At 47.4% G+C, this 22,010-nt stretch overlaps 1 protein-coding gene across 2 annotated transcripts in view; it reads left to right on the forward strand.

Annotated features, from left to right (window-relative positions):
* DDR2 (discoidin domain receptor tyrosine kinase 2) overlaps window positions 1–19,907 on the forward strand; it is a 70,586-nt gene extending 50,679 nt beyond the window's left edge. For both annotated transcript variants that reach the window (XM_075002581.1, XM_075002582.1), the window contains exons 13-17: window positions 7,653–7,780; window positions 11,281–11,472; window positions 12,268–12,502; window positions 13,073–13,222; window positions 15,640–19,907. In XM_075002581.1, coding sequence (XP_074858682.1) covers window positions 7,653–7,780; window positions 11,281–11,472; window positions 12,268–12,502; window positions 13,073–13,222; window positions 15,640–15,777 — 843 coding nt within the window. In that variant the 3' untranslated portion in view covers window positions 15,778–19,907. The remainder of the gene's footprint in view (window positions 1–7,652; window positions 7,781–11,280; window positions 11,473–12,267; window positions 12,503–13,072; window positions 13,223–15,639) is intronic.
* The last annotated feature ends 2,103 nt before the right edge of the window (window positions 19,908–22,010 follow it).

A 22,010-nucleotide genomic window follows, 5' to 3' on the forward strand; every position in this document is an offset into this window, starting at 1 on the left:
AAGTCTGTGGGTTTGCTTGTGTGACTTCTGGCTGGCCAGTGGGGCCGGCAGAGGTGCTTTTGTGGCTGAGGGCTGTAAGTGGCCTGGTTTTAAGCAAACATACCCTGGATTGATTTCTGTAGCTGTGCTCAGAAACACTATCATATTACAGCAACGAAGGGTCCTGTGGCACCTTATAGACTAACAGAAAAGTTTTGAGCATGAGCTTTTGTGAGCACAGACTCACTTCATCAGATGCTGGTCTTGGAAATCTGCAGGGCCAGGTATAAATAAGCCAGAGCAAGGGTGGGGATAACAAGGTTAGCTCAGTCAGCAAGGGTGAGGCTTACTACCAGCAGTTGATCTGGAGGTGTGAACACCAAGGGAGGGGAAGCTGCTTTTGTATTTAGCCAGCCATTCGCAGTCTTTGTTTAAGCCTGAGCTGAGGGCGTCGAATTTGCAGATGAATTGTAGCTCAGAAATTTCTCTTTGGAGTCTGGTCCTGAAATTTTTTGCTGTAGGATAGCTGCTTTTAAGTCTGCTACTGTGTGGCCTGGGAGATTGAAGTGCTCTCCTACGGGTTTTTGTATATTGCCATTTCTGATATCTGATTTGTGTGCGTTTATTATTTTACGTAGAGACTGTCCAGTTCATCCGATGTATATAGCAGAGGGGCATTGCTGGCACATGATGGCATAAATTTATATTGGTAGATGTGCAGCTGAATGAACCCATGATGGTGTGGCTGATCTGGTTAGGTTCTGTAATGGTGTTGCTGGTGTACATATGTGGGCAGAGCTGGTAACGAGGTTTGTTGCATGGATGGGTCCCTGAGTTAGAGTGACTGTGGTGCGGTGTATAGTTGCTGGTTAGGATTTGCTTCAGGTCGGCAGGTTATCTGTAGGCAAGGACTGGTCTGCCTCCCAAGGCCTGTGAAAGTATCATATTACAGTGGCATAAGTGCTTGAATCCACACAACATGGTCAATTGCGAGCTCAAGACCCCCATGCTGTTCTAAATTTGACTTTTGGGTTTTGAGAGAGTTTTGGTTAAAGTGCAGTTGCAATGGGTTCACAAGTCCTGGAAGAGAGATACAGTGAAAGAAAAATTTCCTTTAGCAAAGAAGCTACAGATGGGGAACTTCATTCTTTGTTGTGGGCATGGTGGCATGCAAAAGCAAAGGCTGATGAAAGAACGATCGAGTTGGAAGAAATAAGGTTGGAGTTGGGTTATTGACTAAAACTAGGAAACCTGAATTTAAGGGGAAAGGGAAAAAGCCGAACTGGAAAAAGGCAGAGCATGCCTGAGTTATGGAGACGTTAAAACCTGAACTTCCAGTCGTGGAATGTGCAGTCAAAGCCATTGCAGGAGAAGTGAGAGCTGCAGTCCCCCTGGAAATCCAGTGTGTAACTATTCTGGAATGGGCTCTGATTGTCACACATTGGGTATGTCTGAAAATGAGTGTGTATATAACTCTTCTTGTCTGTATTGCCTATAGTTAACAGGGAGATTTTTGAATGGAATGTGTGTAGCGCTAAGCAGTTTTCTGTAGCTAACCAGCATTGCTATAGCCAAGGGGAAAGTTCCTCTAGATGTGTGCCTGCAAAAGTCAAGCTGCGTGTCGCTGAGTGATATACCTGCATGTGACTTCTGGTGTCCCAAAAGGGAGCTTAAAATTAGACCAGTGATAGGAAGGTTTCAGTAGCCAGGGAAAGGTTACTTTGGAGACATTGAAGTTGAACATCAAGTTAAAAATCCTACCTAAGGAAAAGGGTCAAGTTTGTGTTAGGGAAGAAGTTCAGGCTAGTGTTTTGAATCCAGCAAAGAGAAGAGGTAAGTCTGACCCATTGTCTGCTAGGAGCAAGCAATTGCCTGTGAACAGCTTCTCGAAGGAGTGTGCCTGAAGGGCGTAATTTATTTAAAATAGCACAAAGTGATCAGCCGTTGTCTGTGCACAGAAGCAGTTTGTCTGCTGGGGTAGGGTGACCATTTGTTGCATATTAGGCAGGACAGTTCCTTATATGGGATGCCAAAAAGGTGTCCCTACTTATTTTTTAAAAGGGACTAATTGTCCTGTATTTAGGCCCTCGAGGTTGGGGGGGCAGAAAGCAGCTGCCGCTTTCCCAGGACTGGGAGCTTCCTCAGCCACCACTTCCCTGGAGCTCCAGGTGGGGAGCTCCCACAGCTGCGGCTTTCCTGGAGCTCTGGTTGGGGAGCTCCAATGGCTGCTGCTTTCCTGGGGCTGTGGGGGCACTCTAGCTCCCTGGAGCATCAAGGAGCTGCACCCCCACCCCCCAGTCTCCCTGTCCTGTATTTGGGACAGGGATATAGGGTCACCCTAGGTAGGGGCAAGGACATCCCTGTAAAGAATTTCTCTAGGCAGGTGCCACAAAATGGGTCCTGTGTGTCTATGCAAAAAGCATAGAATTTGCACTGAATTGGAGCCTCCCTATAATGAGCAAGTGGCTGTGTGTGACCAGCTCCCTGGGAGTGTCGCTCTGTTCCACGCTGCTGTTCTAAGAATGGGTCTCAGGTTCAGAGTAGAAATTGAGTGCTAAGAGCAGAACAGCTGTGCAGTTTATTTCTCTAGGAAGCAGGAGATGGCGAGGAACGTCCCATCTCCAGACACTGTAGCCACTATCAGAGAGGAGCCGTGTTAGTCTGTAGCTTCGAGAACAACAAGTCGTCCTGGGGCACCTTACAGACTAACAGATATTTTGGAGCATGACCTTTCATGGGCAAAGACCCGCTTCAGCAGATGCATGAGTGGGGGTGGTTTCAGAGGGGTATTTAAAGAGTGGGGTCCCCATAAAGCGGGAGGGCCAGAGCTGACAAGGTCTATTCAGCAAGGTGGAAATGGCCCAGTATCAACAGTACTTATCAAAAGAGGAAAAAACAAGTCAGATCAGACAGGGGGATGTGAGCCTTTGTCAGAGTCTAATGGGGAGATATTAGCACCCAGAGCAGAGAAACTGCCTTTGTAAGCTGCGAGCCACTCCCACTCTCTGTTTAATCCATGGTTAATGTAGTCAAATTTGCAAATAAGTTGTAGCTCAGAGATTTCTCTCTCCATTTGATTTTTGAAATTTTTTTCTTTCAGGACTGTCACCCTTAAATCTGCCACTGAGTGTCCAGGGAGATTGAAGTGTTCCCCCACAGGCTTCTGTACATCACCGTTCCTGATGTCCTGATTTATGTCCATTTATTCTTTTACGTAGAGACTGTCCAGTTTGGCCAATGTAAATTGCAGTGGGGCATTGCTGGCACACGATGGCATATATTATACTAGTAGATGTGCAGTTAAAGGAGCCCCTGATGGTATGGTTGGTGTTAGGTCCTGTGATGATGTCACTGGTGTAGATATGTGAACAGAGGTGGCAGTGAGGACCATTGCAGGGGCTGGTTCCAGGCCTAGAGTTACTGGTTTGTGGTGTATAGTGGCTGGTGAGGATTTGTTTAAGGTTGGCAGGCTGTCTGTAGGTGAGGACAGGCCTGCCTCCCAAGGTCTGTGAGAGTGAAAGATCGCTGTTCAGGATGGGTTGATATGTGAACTCTCTACTTAGACCCTATGCTACCAGCACCCCCAGCTTTCCTCGAGATACCACTGACTTCCTCAGGAAACTACAATCCATTGGTGACCTTCCTGAAGACACCATCCTGGCCACCATGGATGTAGAGGCCCTTTACACCAATATCGCACATGAAGATGGACTCCAAGCTGTTAGGAACATTATCCCTGATGAGACCGAGGCACAAATGGTGGTGGAGCTTTGTGACTTTGTCCTCACCCACAACTATTTCAGATCTGGGGACAAATTATACCTTCAAATCAGTGGCACTGATATGGGCACCTGCATGGCCCCACATTATGCCAACGTTTTTATGGCTGACCTGGAACAACAGTTTCTCAGTTCTCGTCCCCTAGTGCCCCTCCTCTACCTGCGCTACATTGGTGACATCTTCATCATCTGGACCCATGGGAAAGAGACCCTTGAAGAGTTCCACCGTGATTTCAAAAATTTCCACCCCACCATCAACCTTAGCCTGGACCAGTCCACACAAGAGATTCACTTCCTGGACACTAGTGTGCAGATAAGCAATGGTCACAGAAATACCACCCTATACCAAAAACCCACGGACTGCTATGCTTATCTACACACCTCCAGCTTCCATCCAGGGCACCGTATTTGCTCTGATCCATCAGACAGAGACAAACATCTACAAGACCTTTACCAAGCTTTCCTCAAACTACAATACCCACCTAAGGAAGTGAGGAAACAGATTGACAGAGCCAGACGGGTACCCAGAAGCCACCTGCTACAAGACAGGCCTTGCAAGGAAAACAAGAGAACACCACTGACCATCACATACAGCCCCCACCTAAGGCCTCTCCAACGCATCATCAGTGATCTGCAACCCATCCTGAACAATGATCCTTCTCTGTCACAGACCTTGGGAGGCAGGCCTGTCCTCGCCTACAGACAGCCTGCCAACCTTAAACAAATCCTCACCAGCCATTACAAATCGCAAACCAGTGACTCTACGCCTGGAACCAGCCCCTGCAACAGTCCAAAATCTCTCTTCATCTGTAAGGTGCTGCAAGACTTCGTGTTGTTCTTGAAGAAAAGAGTCCCTCTAGCTGTAGCCATTGTTAGAAGTGTGGCGAGGGGGCACGCCCACACAGCCAGAGAGATCAGATTTCCACCCCACAGGACAAGTTGGGACATTAGAACTTGATGGTGCAAAGAAAAGTCTCAGCCATTGAGCCCTAAATTGCCAGAATCTCAAGGAGGTTCAGTCATGCTTGTGGTATAACAAAGAGTAATGTAAATGTACAATTGCAATGAATTTGGTTTTGCTCCTGATGTTAACTGTGATAACTGATGTGTTGTTAACAAAAGCTATAAAACTGTACAATGTGATGATGTCTGGAAAGAACCATATAACATGTCAACATTGATGTATAAGCATGAATTGTGTGTAAAAGGAGTTTGTAATTCTGAAATGTCGTTGTTGTTGGCCGTAATAAGACTTGTAACTTCTCACATGAGAGGAACCATTTCAAACCTATTGTGCAGTATGGAAAGGGAAACTGAGGCACACAACTATTTTGCTTATATGGCCAAGAAACAAGGATCATACACTATGGGAGACATTTGTATCTACATTTACTGGATAGTGACTACATTCCCAACATTTGCCAGAGCCTGCATGGGTAAATTTGCTCTGGGCATGCGCACTTCCACTATTGTTTTAACGGAGCATTGTTTCAAATAGTGGCAGAATATACTGAGCCTGTAAGTGCATTGATGAAGCTTGTGTTGGACAAGCAAGGTTTTCATGAGCTATTCAGATTGATCATTGGTACTTCTAATATTGGATTAGAAGCTGTAGTGACCCAGATCCAAACATGGGAGAGCCCTGAGTTGCATTCAGTAATGTTACTGGTCTCCTTTCCTGCAACAATTTTGCTAGAGGGAGTGTCACATGACTGGATTTTTATATTGGGTGTGGAAGCCATTTTATGTGTTTATTGTATCTATTGACCCCAAACAGTGTGCTGGGGCGTGGGGGGGCATGTGATGTGTCTAACGAAATCTGAGGATATCCTGAATCTGTGTGTGCTACTTATAAGTAAACCTTGAAGTTACGCAGGGGGTTGCTTTCCTGCAAAACTCGAATTTCTGTACAAGTCGAGGGGAGAGGGGAAACTGACTGAACTGATTAGATTTGCCTTAGTGAGAAGGAAATCCCAGCCTGGGGCTGTAAGTGGCCCGGTTTTAAGCAAAGATACCCTGGATTGATTTCTCTAGCTGTCCTCAGAAACCCTGTTGTACTACAGAGCTCTTTTGATGTTTCAGAATATTTCAAAATTCTGACTTTTTCCTGAATCGGGACGAAAGTAAACTTTGAAATGTTGGAATTTCCCAAGGGACTGAAACTCCACGTTTCAGTGAATGCTCGTAATTTGTCTGTACTTCTGGTAATACTTTGGTAGCAGGAGACTTTGGTGGGGCTTTGTCCTGATCTGGCACAGAGCAGCCCTGGGTTTTGCTGGAAACTAGAATACATCTCTTCAGACCCAGCCTGAGGTAGAGCAATTCCAGGGGCCTCACTTGGAAGGCAGTCTTGTGTTCCTTTAATTTTGTGTCTGGCTTGGCTATCTGAAGGGTTATGACCATGTCTAAAAACCGGTGTTGCTCCAAAGTGTTTGTGGGAGAGGTTTAGGATGGGAATGAATCCCCCTTGGGAGCCACGTGCTGCTTACATGCCCCCACAATGGGAAAAGAACAGGCTAAGGAATAGTTAGAAAGCTGGACATGCACAAGTCCACAGGGCTATATCTACTATATCCGAGGTGCTGAAGAAGTTGGCTGATGTGATTGTAGAGCCATTGGCCGTTATCTTTGAAAACTCATGGTGATTGGGGTGGCGGGAGGGGTCCTAGACTGTTGGTAAAAGGCAAGTGTAGTGTGTGTCTTTACAAGGGGAAGAAGGAGAATCCAGGGAACTACAGCCTCACCTCAGTCCCTGGGAAAATCAGGGAGCATGTCCTCCAGGAATCTGTTTTGAAACACTTGGAGGTGAGACAGGTGATCAAGAACAGTCAGCATTGATTCACCAAGAGCAGGTCCTGTCTGACCAACCTCATTGCTGTCTCTGATGAGAGAACTGGCTCTGTGGGTCTGAGGAAAGCAGTGGAGGTGATATAACTTGACTAGCAAATCTTTTGATACCGTCTCCCACAGTATTCTTGCCAGAAAGCTTCAGGAAGCATGGTGTGGCTGAATGCACTATAAGGTGGATAGAAAGCTGGCTAGACTGTTGGGCTCAAAGGGTAATGATCAACTGCTTGGTGTCCATTTGGTTGCTGATATCAAACAGGCCCAGAATTGTTCAACTTCTTCATTAATGATCTAGACGAGGGGATGGATTACACCCTCTGCAAGTATGCGAATGACACTAAACTAGAGGGAGAGGTAGATTTGCTGGAAGGTAGGGGGAGGATCCGGAGGGACCTCGGCCAATTGGAAGATTGGCCCAAAAGAAATGTGTTGTGGTTCTACAAGGAGAAGTGCAGACAGAATGTAATTCTCCTAGGGAGCAAGTCTGCAGAGAAAGGTGGCACTGCTCTTTCACAGCCAGGTCCCCGAAAAGGTCTATATGGCTGTCATATGCAGTGGTGCCTTGGCTCAGCTCCATGCCCACCATCTCTTACCCCAATTTACAACTTGTGGGTCATATTAGCTTTGTGGCTGCATTCTGAGGGTCAGGTAGCAGCAGTGGTCAGCCTGACATTTTCTGCTTTCTGGACAGAAGGCTGAATGGCCTTTTCTTGCAGATATCGCAGCTGTCCTCAGAGCACTTGGCCAAGGCTCTGGTTTTCCTGAGCATAGGGAATGCCCTGAGTGAGTCCACAGGAGCTTGGAGAGAAGTAAAACAAAACCAAACAGTGACTCTGGCAGGTATTGTTTCGGTTACAACCTAGGGCTGGCAAAGGAGCTGTGGGAATGATCAAAACTGAGGTGACTGGGCTGAGAGAATTTTTGTGAGTCTGATGTCGCTCATGTTTGAGTGTAAGCCTGATTTGCTCTGATGTGATCCCCCAAAGAAGTGCCAGGTCTGAGAGAACTAGATGGTGAAGGTGAACACTCCCTGTTGTCTCCTGCTAGGTTCATCTCTGCGAAGTGGAGGGAATGGAAAAGTTCATGGACCAAGATTTTGCTTTGGATATCAGTTCCGACCAGCCTGTCCTGGTGGCTGTGAAAATGCTGCGAGCAGATGCCAACAAAAATGCCAGGTATTGGGGTCAGGCGGTTGTGGAAACCATCTTGTATAAGAAGCCATTTCACATCCATTACTTCTGCATGCACACAAGAGCCTGTCCTTTCCTTGACCTGTTTGGGAATAGCAGGAAGGATGAGCTCTATGGAGTGCGTTAATGAACTGTTTGGAGTCAAGGCTCCAACTCCCTAGTACCTGTTTCTCTTTGCTGATAACCGTTTCTCTTTAAGTGATTTACGATTCTCTAACTAATTGCCTCTGACACTGGGCTTTGTTTGTGTAAGGGTATAAAATACTAGAGTTAGCTGCATCAAGCAGCCTTGCTGGACCTGGTTTTACTAGTGTCCAGTTTGGCTCATCTGTTGCCTTATTGAATTCAATAAAGCTGAATGTTAGCCGCCTAAACACAGAGAAGTCTTGTGCTTCAACACGGTGTTTGACTCAGTATGTACTGGGAGCATGTGCTTCATCCACAGAAATACAGGGCAGAGGCCCCCTTTCAAAAGCAACTCAAGTCTCCTGTTTGCCCTTTTGAAATGTCACTGGTACCTCATTTAGCAAGAGACGCAGTGGAAGCAGGAAGGGCGCTGTTTGGAATGTTCCCCTTGCGTGGCGCAGGCCTTTTTGGTGGGGCCAAACACTTGTGGCGTATGGAGTGCTATTCCTTATTTAAAACCCTAGGTGATGCCATTCAAAACCAGCATTAGGAGAATGTATTGAGGAGTCAGGAGAAGCCAGAGATGGGATTGTTTGCATGTGTCCTCATTGTGGGCGGGTGTAACTGAGCAGCCTTTCATTATGTGGGTATGAATAACAAGCCTTCATGTTTCACCTGCTGCTGGCTGGTTTCCCCCTTGCCTCTCCACACCCAGCTCTTGAATCTGGTCCCCCATCTCTGCTGTTTCCTAGCTGCTCCTGCACCAGCATTTGCAGGTTTCATTTTTAAAATGATGCATATGTTCAGTCCACCCGACTGGGCTTCTGCCAAGAACCCTGCCACCCTCAGCGACAGCTCCACTCTCCGTGCCAAACAGCACCTGCTGGTCAGGTTGGGCCAAGCTCTGGGTGGGCAGTTCACAGTCCCCTCCTTCAAGTCATGGGAAGAGGGATCTGAGTGACCTGTGGCCATTGCTGGCCACGGAGAAAGGTGCATCTCTGAATGGGCTGCACTGCCTTCTCCCTCTTCCCCCGTCCCCATCTGGTAGAGGTCTAGTCTCATTGGGCCAGTGACCTCATTCACTACGGCAAGTCCTGCATTTTGCATTGAATAATACTATTGGGTTTAGCATATGCACCAAAGAGGAGCTAGTCAACTGCCTGGGAAGGAGAGGAACATTTAAAAATTAAAACAAAAAGCAGTCAAGTAGCACTTTAAAGACTAGCAAAATAGTTTATTAGGTGAGGAGCTTTCGTGGGACAGACCCACTTCTTCAGACCATAGCCAGACCAGAACAGACTCAATATTTAAGTCCCAGAGAACCAAAAACAGTAAGCAAGGAGGACAAATCGGAAAAAGATAATCAAGGTGAGCAAATCAGAGAGTGGAGGGGTGGGGGGGAAGATCAAGAATTAGATTGAGTCAATTATGCAGACGAGCCCCTATAGTGACTCAGAAAGTTCCCATCACGATTTAAACCATGTGTTAATGTTCCGAATTTGAATATAAATGTCAGTTTGTCCACTTCTCTTTCTAAAAAGGAGCGATAATATCTCTTCATTAACACACACACCTTGAGGTCATTGACAGAATGTCCCATTCCATTAAAATTAATTAATTTTTAATTAATTAATTAAATAATTAATTAATTAATGGAATGGAGCATTCTGTCAATGACCTCAAGGTGTGTTTTGATAGTGTATAGACTAGCACGGCTTCCTCTCTGTTACTATTTAAAAATTAACTGACTGGTGTGCAGTTGCCAACACTGCTTCTGCTTTGGAATCAGAGCTTCTCAGTTTGCAGTGAGACCTGTATCATAGGCCTTAGACTGCAAATGGATACTCTCCTTTAGCTCCAGTGGCTGGGGTCTGTGCATTTAGAGCAGGCAAACCTGAGTTTTGTCCCCATTGTTGCTGGTAGTCATGGCTTGCAGCACAGGGAAAGCCATGTAGTTCAAGACAGCTACAAGTGTGCATTACAAGTAACAGGCAAGCATCTGGGATCTTGCAGTGTGAGTCCCTGCTGTGTGCATGTGTGTCTGACCTAGAGCAAAACACTGGGAACGCAGGAGTGAGACCAGGGGTCAGGAGGCAAAACGCTCACAAGAATGTTGTAGTTAATGAAATCAGATGAAGAGATGTTTTCACTGAAAGCTCAGGAGACTTGCAGTGCGAGTTAAACTTCAGAAGCCCCCAAACATTTGGACATGCCCAGTTAAGGCACCCACGTAACCTGAGCTCTGCCCCTTTAATGAGGCAAACCTCTCTCCTTCCCATCTGTGTCCCTTTTGTTGCAAGGGCCTGGATGGGCTTGTGGGCCCAGTCACCTCCCTTGTGCAGTGAGTGGATCATGTGGGTGCTTGGGGAACATATTCACAGCAGCCAAGCTCAGGCAGCCAGTGTGTGCTCAGTGTGGTCTTCGGGGCCACCCCGGAACCAGCTGCATCAGCTGCTGCTTACGAGGCCCCAGGCAGCTGGTTCTGGGGACTGCCCAAGCAGTAGTTCTGGGGGTGCTCTGGGGACTGCCAAAGCAGCAGCTATACTGGGACACCCGGAGGTGGTTAGAGAGTAGTCAGCCCCCAGCACTGGAGCACCCCGCTGTAGCCCTCAATGCCTAGGAGTGGAGCTTTGGTCAGGGGTATTTCTGGTAAAGCCACAGACAGGTCTCAGGCTGTGAATTTTTATCTGTTGCCCATGACCTGCCCATGAATCCCTGTGAGTGACTCTTCACTTTCCTGGTGGGACCCAGCAGAACCTGTCCAGCAGCGGCTGTGGTGGTCAAAGTGCTCTCAACCAAGCCTTACAGAGCTTCTGCTGAGTTGCAGAGCGGCTGCCTGAGCGGTAGAGATGGGGAGCAATGGCCAGGTCACCTTTCAGGCACTGTGGGGAGCAGCCAGGACTTAAGGGGTTTCCTGGGTGAAATTCCCAGGGAGCGAAGCAGGAACCAGGACCAGAGAGAGGGCTGCAGTCCCAGAGAGCTGTCTTGTGGGGTCAGAGCCATGGTGCCTGTGTCACACCTCTGCCCTGGGCCATTGGCACATTCTGGGAATAACCTGTCTGCATGGGACGGTCCCTGACTGCGCAATACCGATTGCAGCGCCAGATGGACCTGCCCGGGCCTGAGCCTGGCCCCACCTGGCAAAGGCACAGCAGTATCTTCCTGTCAACATCTGCCTCTAGAGCTGGTGTGCTTTGCTGCACGTGTGGCTCTCTGGGGGCCTTCCCTCTCCACCCCCGTCCATTGTTTCATTAACTCCAGTGCCCCGCCCTGCTCTGTCTGTCCAGCCCTGCATATCCAGCATGTCTGCCTGCGTGTGGCGCTGCCCATGCGTCTCCACGTGGTTTTGTTTCTGACAGGAATGACTTCCTGAAGGAGATCAAGATTATGTCTCGGCTCAAGGACCCCAATATCATCCGGCTGCTGGCAGTGTGCATCACTGATGACCCTCTCTGCATGATCACAGAGTACATGGAGAATGGAGACCTCAACCAGTTCCTGTCCCGTCACGAGCCTCAGCACCCCGTCCACGGCAATGCCCCCATCGTCAGGTAGCTGCTCTGCTCCTGCACAGGGCCCCCAAGGGCAGGAGTCTGTGGGGCATCGTATGGGGATCAGGAGGGGCGGTGACACCAGGGGGAGGCAGAGCAAGTCGGGGCAGGGGTCACAAGCGCTGCAGTCGGGTTGTGAGAATGGGGGACAGAGAGTGTCTGGGTGTGGAAAGGGAGGACAGGTGGGGGCAGCGAGGGGGTAGGAGAGCAGGGGTGTGCGGATGGAGGTAAGAAAAGCTGGGGATGGGGCAGAGGGGAGGGGCTGCGGGGGAATAAGAACAGGAGAGGGGTCGGGTGGGCTGGGGCGGGGTGGAGGTCAGGAGAGTGGTGGGGCGATAAGGTGAACTAAACATGAGAAGCTAACGACGATGGGAGCAGCAGCAGAAGGAAATGGCTATTTCATGGTCATTCGTTGGGCTCCTCCTGGCACCTCCAGCATCTGGTGCTGCTGCCCTGTTGTTCTGGGATGGTGTCAGCTCTTTGGGCAGCTGGGGCTTGGACGGGCAGGAGCTGCTGCCCTGTGGGATTCTCTCCAGGCCACTCTACCCTTCCTTATGGCCCAGCTAGTGACTTGCTGGAGGGGTGCTGCTTCCAGGGCCTGCTCCCCATGAGCCATCCAGCTGTCACCCCGGGAGCACCTCCTGCTGTTGGTGTGCAGGGTTTGCATTGTACACGGGCAGGCTATGGTGAGCTTCTGAGGGGTCCAGCTGCTCTGGGTTTGGTGACGTGGTCCCCAGTTGGCTCACAGCCTACTCAGCGGCCTCACCCCTCCATTGACCTTTCCTGTCCCTACAGCTACTCTGACCTGAAGTTCATGGCCATTCAGATTGCCTCTGGCATGAAGTACCTGTCCTCGCTGAATTTTGTGCATCGGGACCTGGCCACACGTAACTGCTTGGTGGGTAAGAACTACACCATCAAGATCGCGGATTTTGGTATGAGCCGGAACCTGTATAGTGGAGACTACTACCGAATCCAGGGGCGGGCAGTGCTCCCTATTCGCTGGATGTCCTGGGAGAGCATTTTATTGGTAAGTGGAGATGTTGCAACTGCCAGAAGAACAATGAGAGAGCTTGCGGGGAGCTGGCCCTTCCCTTTAGCACTGGGTGATGGTGGGAATTTCTTCAGTGCCCCCTGCCTGCAGCCGTCTCCTGTGACTGATCCAGGGGCAGGGTGGAATTGGAGCTCCATTTTCATGTGTGTAGTCCGGGGCACCTGCTCCATTGCTGCTGTGCTCGAGTGACATCTGAGCAATGCTAGCAGGGAGATGCTGCAGTGAGGGGCAGGCAAGAGGGAATCTGGGCTGCAGGTGTAATTTCCCTTTGTAAAAGGAGAGGGGCATGCTGGGGTCCCTGTGGGTGATCTGTGCAGTCTCTTCGCCTGGCGTGCTGCTGTGCTGTGGTTTGTGTTGTCAGTAAGCGGGTGCAGCTTCAGGCCTAGCTTGGTAATTACAGCACTTCAGTGGTACTTTGCCTGTTTGAGCTGCTGTGCGAGCAATACAGCTGGCTGTCTTCTGTGGGGTGTTTTGTCTGTAGCAAGACTCACCCACATGCATGCATCTGGGATCCTGAGCTTCCTATTCCTATTTTTTTTCCCATAGGGCAAATTCACTACAGCCAGTGATGTCTGGGCTTTTGGGGTGACCCTATGGGAGACCTTCACGTTTTGCCGAGAGCAGCCATACTCCCAGCTGTCAGATGAACAGGTCATTGAAAATACTGGAGAATTCTTCAGGGATCAGGGACGGCAGGTAGGGACAATGGTGGGGAAGTGCATCGGAGGAAGGTATGGAAAATAACTGACGCAGGGTTGGGTGGGCAGGTACTCATTTAACAGAACCAGCCTGCACAAAGGTGTGGTTAAGGATAAATTTAAGCTTGAAAGGTCAGTCTCCATCAAAACCTTCCAACGAAAAGTTGCATAAACTTCTAATTTTGAATGTAAACAGAAAGAGTGTTAGGCTGAAAATTCAGCGTCCAGGTTGGTGTCATTTTAAAGGTGACAAAGGAAAGTATCGAAATGCCCAGCAAAGATTCCTGCAGTTCTGTGAGCCCTCTGTGCACCTTGTTTCTTTGTGTGTCCAGGAACGTAGAGGAAGTGTGACCATTTCAGCTGGGGTGACCAGCTATCCAGGGTGAAGGTGGAGGGCATGGTACAGGACAAAGCTCCTAACATCAGGACAGTCCCTGTAAAATCTGGACACCTGGTCACCTTTCTTCCAGCATGTGCAGGGTTTGGTCATTGGTGACTTTCAGAATCAAGAGCACAATTTCTTAGACAAATTTGGCAGCTCCCCTCCATCAGATCCCTTAGGCTGAGCTGCATATGCTACTCCCGAGTGAATTCGGGGGTGGGGGGATTACTCTGTGCCAAAAATTGAAATATTCTGTGCACACAGTTTTAAAATTCTACAAAATTTTACATTTTTATTTCTCAATATAACACAAATAATCACGCCTTTTTCTGTTACTTGGTAACAAGTATTCTGAAATACATTTCTAAAATAATTGAAAAGGGTATGATTACGTTATTGTTGTGTTTCTGTTTTGACAATTCAAATATGCAGAACTTTGCATATTAACTTTTAATGCAGAATTCCCCTGATTGCCAGGGTTGTGTGTGACACAATCTGGGTGTCAAGGGTTTGGTGAGGGGTTCTGGGTGCAGGGGAATGGGACTCTGCGAGGAAGGTGATATGAAGGTGGTTAGGACTCGGGGCAGAGTGGGATTTGGTGGGAGGGACAGGGTGCAGCTGGTTAGGGCTCAGTAGAGTGGAGGTCCAGGAATGAGGTGCTCCTGATGTAGGGGAGTTGAGGCTTGGTGGGGTGGGGGTTTGTGAGGGGCTGGGTGTGGGGTCTCCAGGTACATGGGTGTGGAGGAGGGATCATTGTATGGGGAGTTGCTCCCCCTGTCTCTCCAACCTCCAGGCACCTGGGGAACACCCTCTCCCACAACTACTCCTTCTACCATGCTGTGCAAAGCTTCCTGCAGCCAGAGAAGTTTCTGAGGCTTGATCCAGCCCATCCCACCCTCTCCATGCAGGGAAGATGAAGGGAGAACTCCATCTCCCTTTACCATTCAATAGAATATATCAAGTGTTGTTTTGACATTCTGCATGGTAAAGTTATTGCATTTTAATAAATCATTTTGATGTTTCTGAATGGAAAAAAATTTTGACCTTCCATTGGGTGGAAAATTTAGACTTTCATTCCCATCTGGAGAGAAAATGAATAAGCAATGTTGGAATTTCCCACAGAATGGAAATTCTGTTTTCTGACAAGCTTTCTTTGCTGCCACAGCTCCATGCATCTTAGACTAATTTCAGGCAGCTGGGGTAAGATTTGGTGAAGTTAGCATTGAGGAGAGGAGGGTTGTGGTGTTAGTGTATCAGATTCAAAATTGTAATGGGATAGGAGGTTCTGCCTTTGCTACCAAGTCTCCGTTACAGCTCCATTTGCAAAGTTGCTTTCGTTGTTTTGTTTTTTTTTAATTCCTATGCAAACCTTTTCATTGGGTGTGACCTTCTCCTGCAGCACTGGGAGCCCAGACTCAGCCTGACCTAGAGCGTGAGCCAGCAAGTAAAGAGTCTAGGAGCAAAAAGCTGCATCGCCACTGCACCATAGCAGCTTTCAGTAGCTTGTGCTTTGTGCTCGAGGCACTTTGGTACATTGGATCAGAACCAGTTTTCCCTGGAAGCTGAGCACTTGGGCGGCCACCTAGTAGAGATTCAGGTGCTCCACAGCTGATTAGCAGAGCGCCCACAGCCGGCTGCCTAGGTTTCTGCTGTAGTGTACATCTGCACATGCCTCAGTGCACATAACAAAATTCATTCAGCTTATGGATGGAAAAAATTAGAGGGAACTCTGGTCAGAGCACTCTGCATTGCGCAGTGTTGAGTCCTAGTATGATCCCGACTGCTCCCAGTGTTCAGAAGATCATAGTAATTAGCTATATAATGAGATGCAAGAAACCTCTGTATCCAATGTCCCATTTCTGTAGCCCAACACATTATGCAGTTCACAGTAACTCTGGGACCTTTGTATTTCCTTTACTACAATGGGACACTGACCCCTCTATAACATGAATTGAGTTCCCTGGGGTGATTTGCTCTTCTTCCAGGCTGTCACTAACTCTTTTTGCTTTTTTAATGTCTGTCTTGTTTTGAAGATGTACCTCCCCCAGCCTGCTCTCTGCCCAGATCCAGTCTATAAGCTAATGCTCAGCTGCTGGAGACGAGACACAAAAGACCGCCCTTCCTTCCAGGAAATTCACCAGCTCCTCCAAGCATCAGCCAGCGAAGAGTGACACTTTGCTTCCCATGTGCACCCTGGTCCTCGTCCCACCCCAGAAGACCCACCTGTAAAAACTGAAGTCACTTCACCTGGACTCACAACAAAATCTGGGCAGTGGGTCGTCGTCTACTGCGCATTAAATAACTACCATAAGCAGGGGGGGAAGCAAGAAGGAACCAAGCCTAGATCAATCAAATCCATAGCTCAGATGGCAAGCTGACTCTGGGGTGACAGGGGTTATTGACAGATGTAGCATGTTCCTGTTTGTCAGTGGAGTCAGTCCAGGAGGATTCTGTGTTCCCATTTTGGAAGGGGAAATGGAAGGTCCATGATCTCCATGAGGAGGGTCCTGGTGCAGGGAGCATGTGGTGGAAATGCATCTGTGGATGGGAGCACAACCCAGGAAAGTATCTGGGGGATGTGCCTAGTGCAGAGAATGCAACTTGGGGATACAGGTGTTGCCACTAAAGCAGAGTGGCTGCGCACCTGAAGTGAAAACGGAACCTGTTTGGATACTGTTAGGCTTCAGATGAGCTCAATGGATTTAGCATTGGCTGGGGTAGGGTTCCTCCCATCTTTGCTTGGGTGCAGCCTGTTAGATGCGGGAGAGCTCAAATCCAGTGTGCAGAGCGCTAGCCACTGGGCTGGCAAGGGCATCCTGCGTGATAGGTAAACATTCCCACTGCAAGGGGGCCATTGCTTGCTAAGTACCATGTGGTGTGTAGCGTCTGCTGCAGGACCAATGAGGAATGACCAAGCCACCCGTCAGGAGGACAGCAGAGGTGCCCCCTGCTCACCCAGCCATGGCCTCTCAAGAGGGCCTCATGCCCCTGAGAAATGCGTTCTCCATCTGCTGTTCATGCTGTCAAGGTAGGGAAATCCTACAACTACCCATTCAGTGGAACAGCTGCCAGCTCTGCATTTCCTGAGAATCCGTGTTAGATGTTTTAGAACAAACATTTTCATTTCAGGGGGTGAATAGCCACAGCCACCCAGTTTTCTCCTCTTGTACAAACCCGTCACAGTCTTGAGCTAAGTAAAGGAACAGGTTCTTGCCCTGCTCTGCTTAGCTGCCAGCACCGAGGCTGCTGCTCGCACCCACTCCTACCTGGAGTAACCTTGAGTACCATAATTACAGGGTTTGTTGTGAATACAATGTCTGGAGTTACCACTAACGATAGCTCCTCTCCTACCCACCCCATCTTGACACAGAAGCTCCCTGATCCTATATTGCCCAAGCATCCCCCACATCTGGCTGCTGCATGAACAGTTTGTTTCTTGAAAGTCTGGGCACCAAATTTCAAGAAAGATGTAGAGAAATTAGAGAAGGTGCAGAGAGGAGCAATAAAAATGATTAAAGGTCAAGAAAACCTGACCTATGAGGAAAGAAGAATTGGGTTTATTTATTTGGGAAAAGAGAAGTCTGAGAGGGGACACGATAGCAGTTTTCAAGTACCTAAAAGGTTGTTACAAGGAGGAGGAAGAAAAATTATTCTTCCTAACCTCTGAGAATAGGACAAGAAGCAATGGGATTAAATTGCAGCAAGGGGGGTTTAGGTTGGATATTAGGAAAACTTTCTAACTGTCAGGGTGGTTAAGCAATGGAATAAATTGCCTAGTGAGGTTGTGGAATCTCCATCATTGGAGATATTTAAAGGGGGGCAGGGTTAGAAAATAATCTGGCCAGGATGATCTAGATCTGTGGTTCCCAACCTGGGGCCCATGCGAGTCTATGAGAGTATTGCAGGGGGGTCTGTGGGGAAAAAAAGGATAAATACAAATTATCGTAGAAAATAAGATTTAAATAAATTGCAAAGTTACAATCAATTCTTATTTTTAAATTAAATATCTTCCAATAATATTTTGCTGTTCGAAAATCTATCTTGTGGTTTCCTTTTTCATTTAATGAAGTGTACATAGCAGCTAGAATTGGATTTGATGGGGGTTCTCAAACAGTTTGGTGTGGGGTGATTGGGGGCCTGCACTAGTGAAAAGGTTGGGAACCACTTATCTAAATGGTGCTTGGTTCTGCTGTGAGGGCAGGGGACTGGACTCAATAATCTCTCGAGGTTCCTTCCAGTTCTAATGTTCTGTGACTTGGGCAGCATCCCTCCTGGTCCTGTTTGCTCTGTCACTTTCCAGTCGATGCCCACAAAGAGTCTTACTGACGTAATGGGTGAGAAAATGAAACCCTTAACACTATAGACTACACCTTTGTTTCTTACAAGGAAGCCCATTTGCATGCACGCTAGCTCTTGAAAGTCAAGAGATCACAGATGGTTTGATGTGATCACACTGAGAATGCATAAAGACAGAGCAGTGTTTCCAGTACATTATAACCTAGCATTGGTAGGCCATGCGTATATGAGTGCTGTGCCTACACTAAGTGAGCAAACCATTGTAATGATATGGGCTGTATGAAACAGTTGCCTGCCTTGCTTGTCCTGGTGGCAGCTGGCATGTCGATGTAGCAGCTCTGTTTTCATGAGACCCATCTTGGCTGTCACCACCCAGCAAGACTTGAAATTGTTGTTGTACCAGTTGTGATGCTGTCTGGAGTGGCTCCAAAATGGGAGTGCTAATTTCTGAGCTGTCTGTTGAGAAACAAGGTACAAAACCCATTCTGATTGTATGTTCTGTACTTAGATTTTATCGACCGAGATACAAGGGTGAAGTCCGTAAGCACGATAACAGCATTAATGTGGAGTCACAGACCTCCATGCCCCTTAGATCTGCATGCTCCTTTTGTCACGCAGCCAAGCCTGCCTCTGTGATTGATGGTCCTTTACACCAAAAATCACAATAATATTCAGGTTAGTTCCTGTCCCAAATTATCTGCCACTTACCCCAGGTCAAGTGGGTTCTAGATTTCTCACCAAAGACAATGTTTGTAATCAATACTTTATAAACTAACTAAAGATTTATTAACAGAAATAAGTTCTATACAAAGTTAAAGTAGGTAAATATATACATAAAATAAAACAGCTGTAGGTTCAAAAAGATGATGATAGCTACTGTAATATGCAAGTTTTCTATGTCCTTTATGGATAGCCCAGCTGGGGGTCTTTCTTATGTTTAGGAATCTTTGTCCCTCACAGCCCAACAGAATATTTATTTCCTTTGTCCCTGAGTTCTAAATGATTGGACAAATATTTGTGCATGTCACCTCTTTGTGGAGGTAGGAGGAACAATCAAATCTTTTGCCCACAGATGTACCGCAGTGGCTTGTTGATTGTCTTTAGACCTTCTTTAGCTGGGCAGGAAATGATACCTCTTGTGGTATACTAGTATTTCAGGCTTTGGAAGTGCTTCTCTCCTGATGTGGATAGAGGCATCTCAGTTTCATTGCAAGTGCCTTTCTAGTTACAGAACAAACATTTTATTACTTTATAACCTCCAATACAGATTATTATAAGTGGGATAATATATTCAGCACCCTATAAACATTTCCTAAAGACTAAACTAAGCCCATTCTTGTAACTCTTAATTTCTTTTTAACAATACTGACATACAAGTGAGACAGACCTTTTTCCAGTTCTGTGTTTCAGTGTGCATGATGGAGTGGAGCTGGGAGGACAAGCTGAACCTGAACAGGTTCTATGTTTGTGCATTCCCAGCTACACAAGGATGCAAATATTGCAGAGCGCACTGGTGCAGCCAGTGCTGAGCTAAAAGTTTCATGCTATTGTGACGAAGTGGAGATTTTATTTACCTTCTAGTGTGCATGTGAGTTTTACTGTCCTGTAGTAACCCTGTGTGTGCCTCAGGTTCCCTTAGCACTGCACTGATTAGGTGGTGATGGGAATGGGGGGTGTGACTTCCACTGAGGATAGCTGCCCAGCTAACTGAACATAAACAATGGCCGATGCCCTTCCTAACGTGAGCCCAGGCCAGGATGCAACAAGGGACAATTTTGGCCTGGGAAGTCAGACAAAGGTCAGAGGAGGAGCCTGGGTGATGGGTGAGGCCAGGCAGCTGGATATGGATCACTCTAGTCTGGCTTGGGGTACAGTGGGAGAGCCAGGGCTCTGGCTATGAGCTCCCTTTTCCCAAGGATGGATTTTACTAAATGTTCCTGTTTTCTTTGCTGACAAGTTCTATTCTATGCTGTGTCCTGTCAACTAATAAATCCTTTCTGTTCTACCTGCTGGCTGAGAGTTGCATTGAAATGGGGGTGAGGGTGCAGGACCCTCTGACTCCGCCCCACCCTGGTATAAGCCAAACACTGCAAACAGCTAGTAGAACTGCTGCTTGGGACAGCTGTTGTGTGCAGTCCCACACCGTTGCAAGTTTAATGCGTTCCAAGCGACAATTAGTGATGACATAGCTTTGGCTAGTATAGACTGCTCTTTGTGCATAATGATGTGAGGAGACATGTTTTGACACAATGAGCACTCTGCACTATATTCTGTTTATTTTCCTCCATACAAACAGCAAATCCCAGCAAAGAAATGATAGGAAAATAATTAAAACTGTATCAAGAGCAGAATTGGTCACCCCTGTATTCCCTGAAATTCCAAACACCAGAAAAAAAATCCTTGGCACTTTTCTGTCCTGTTAAACCTGAAATCTGTCCTTCAGCCTTAGCTGGGGATCCAGGCTCCTGAGCCATAAAATCTGTCTCATTGTACAAAACACTTTCAGTCTTGGGCAGATTAAGGCAAAGGGCAAAGCAAACTAACACTGAGTATTTTCTTGCATTGCTTTGGTGTTTGCAGTATTTCATCCAAACCCTCCCTCATTTTGCTGACGGGCATATTCCAGAGTGTCCTAGTCCAAATCTATGTGGGAAGAACTGTCATGTTTAACAGTCATACTTAAGCAGAGTTTAAAAGTCATTGCTGGCAAATGGGATTCTAACATAATTTGGTTGGTCAGGTAACATAGGCAGGGCCCTTCCTAGGCTAAGGCATAGAGGTGTTACCCTGAAAACTGGATTGGGGCATCCCTAGAATAATCTGTTTATCACCGCCCCCATTTTACGCTTGCCGAGATATGGGGTTCTAGGGCATTTAAGGAAAACACTAAAGGGCACTGATATGCCCTGCCACTAAAATGACTGACACAGGCAATATCACATTTCCAAAACAAGAACAGGTTAAGAGCTACCTAGAAAAGCTAGTGGTACACAAATACAAGGCTCTGGATTTAATGCATTCAAGGGTACTGAGGGACTTGGCAGATGTCATTGCAGAGACTTTGGCCATTATCTTTGAACACTTGTGGAGATCAGGAGAGGTCCGAGATGTTTGAAAAAAGGCAAATGTAGCACCCATCTTTAAAAAAGGAAAGGACAATCCAGGGAACTGTAGATCAGTCAGCCTTACCTCAATCCCCAGAAAATCATGGAGGGGATCCTCAAGGAATCCATTTTGGAACACTTGGAAGAGGTGAAAATGATCAAGAGTAGTCCACATCGATTCATCAATGGCAAGAGTAGTCCACATCGATTCATCAATGGCAAGTTGTGCCTGACTAATCTGATTAGCTTCTATGATGAGGTAACTGGCTCTGTGGACATGGGAAAGTCAAAGGATGTGATATACCTTGACTTTGGCAAAGCTTTTGATACATTCTTGCCCATAAATTAAGGAAGTATAGATTGGATACATGGACTGTAAGAAGGACAGAAAGCTGGCCTGACAGATGGGCCCAACAGGTAGAAGTCAATGTCTCGGTGTCTGGTTGGCGGTTGGTTTCAAGTGAAATGCTCCAAGGATCAGTTTTAGGGCCAGTACTGTTCAACATCTTTATTAATGACCTGGATGAGGGGATGGATTGCACCCTCAGGAAGCTTCCAGATGACATTAAGCTCGGGGGTCAAGTATATATATTTGAGAGTAGGGATAGGCTCCAGAGTGACCTAGACAAATTGGAGGATTAGGCCAAAAGAAATTTGATGAAGTTCAACAAGGAGAAGTGCAGAGCCCTGAACTTGGGACAGAAGAATGCCAAGCATTGTTACAGGTTGGGGGCCAGCTGGCTAAGTAGCAGTGCAGCAGAAAAGGACCTGTGGATGAGAGGCTGGCTATGAGTCAACAGTGTGCCCTTGTAGCCAAGAAGGCTAATGACATATTGGGGTGCATTAGGAGGAGCATTTCCAGCAAACCTAGAGAAGTTATTCCCCTCTACTCAGCACTGGTGAGGCCACATGTGGAGTATTGTGTCCAGTTTTGCGTCCCCAAGTATAGAAAGGATGTCGATGTGCTGGAGCAGGTTCAGTGGAGGGCAATGAAAATGATTAGG

The sequence above is a fragment of the Carettochelys insculpta genome, chromosome 9 (genome assembly GCF_033958435.1).
Source record: "Carettochelys insculpta isolate YL-2023 chromosome 9, ASM3395843v1, whole genome shotgun sequence".
NCBI lineage: Eukaryota > Metazoa > Chordata > Testudines > Carettochelyidae > Carettochelys > Carettochelys insculpta.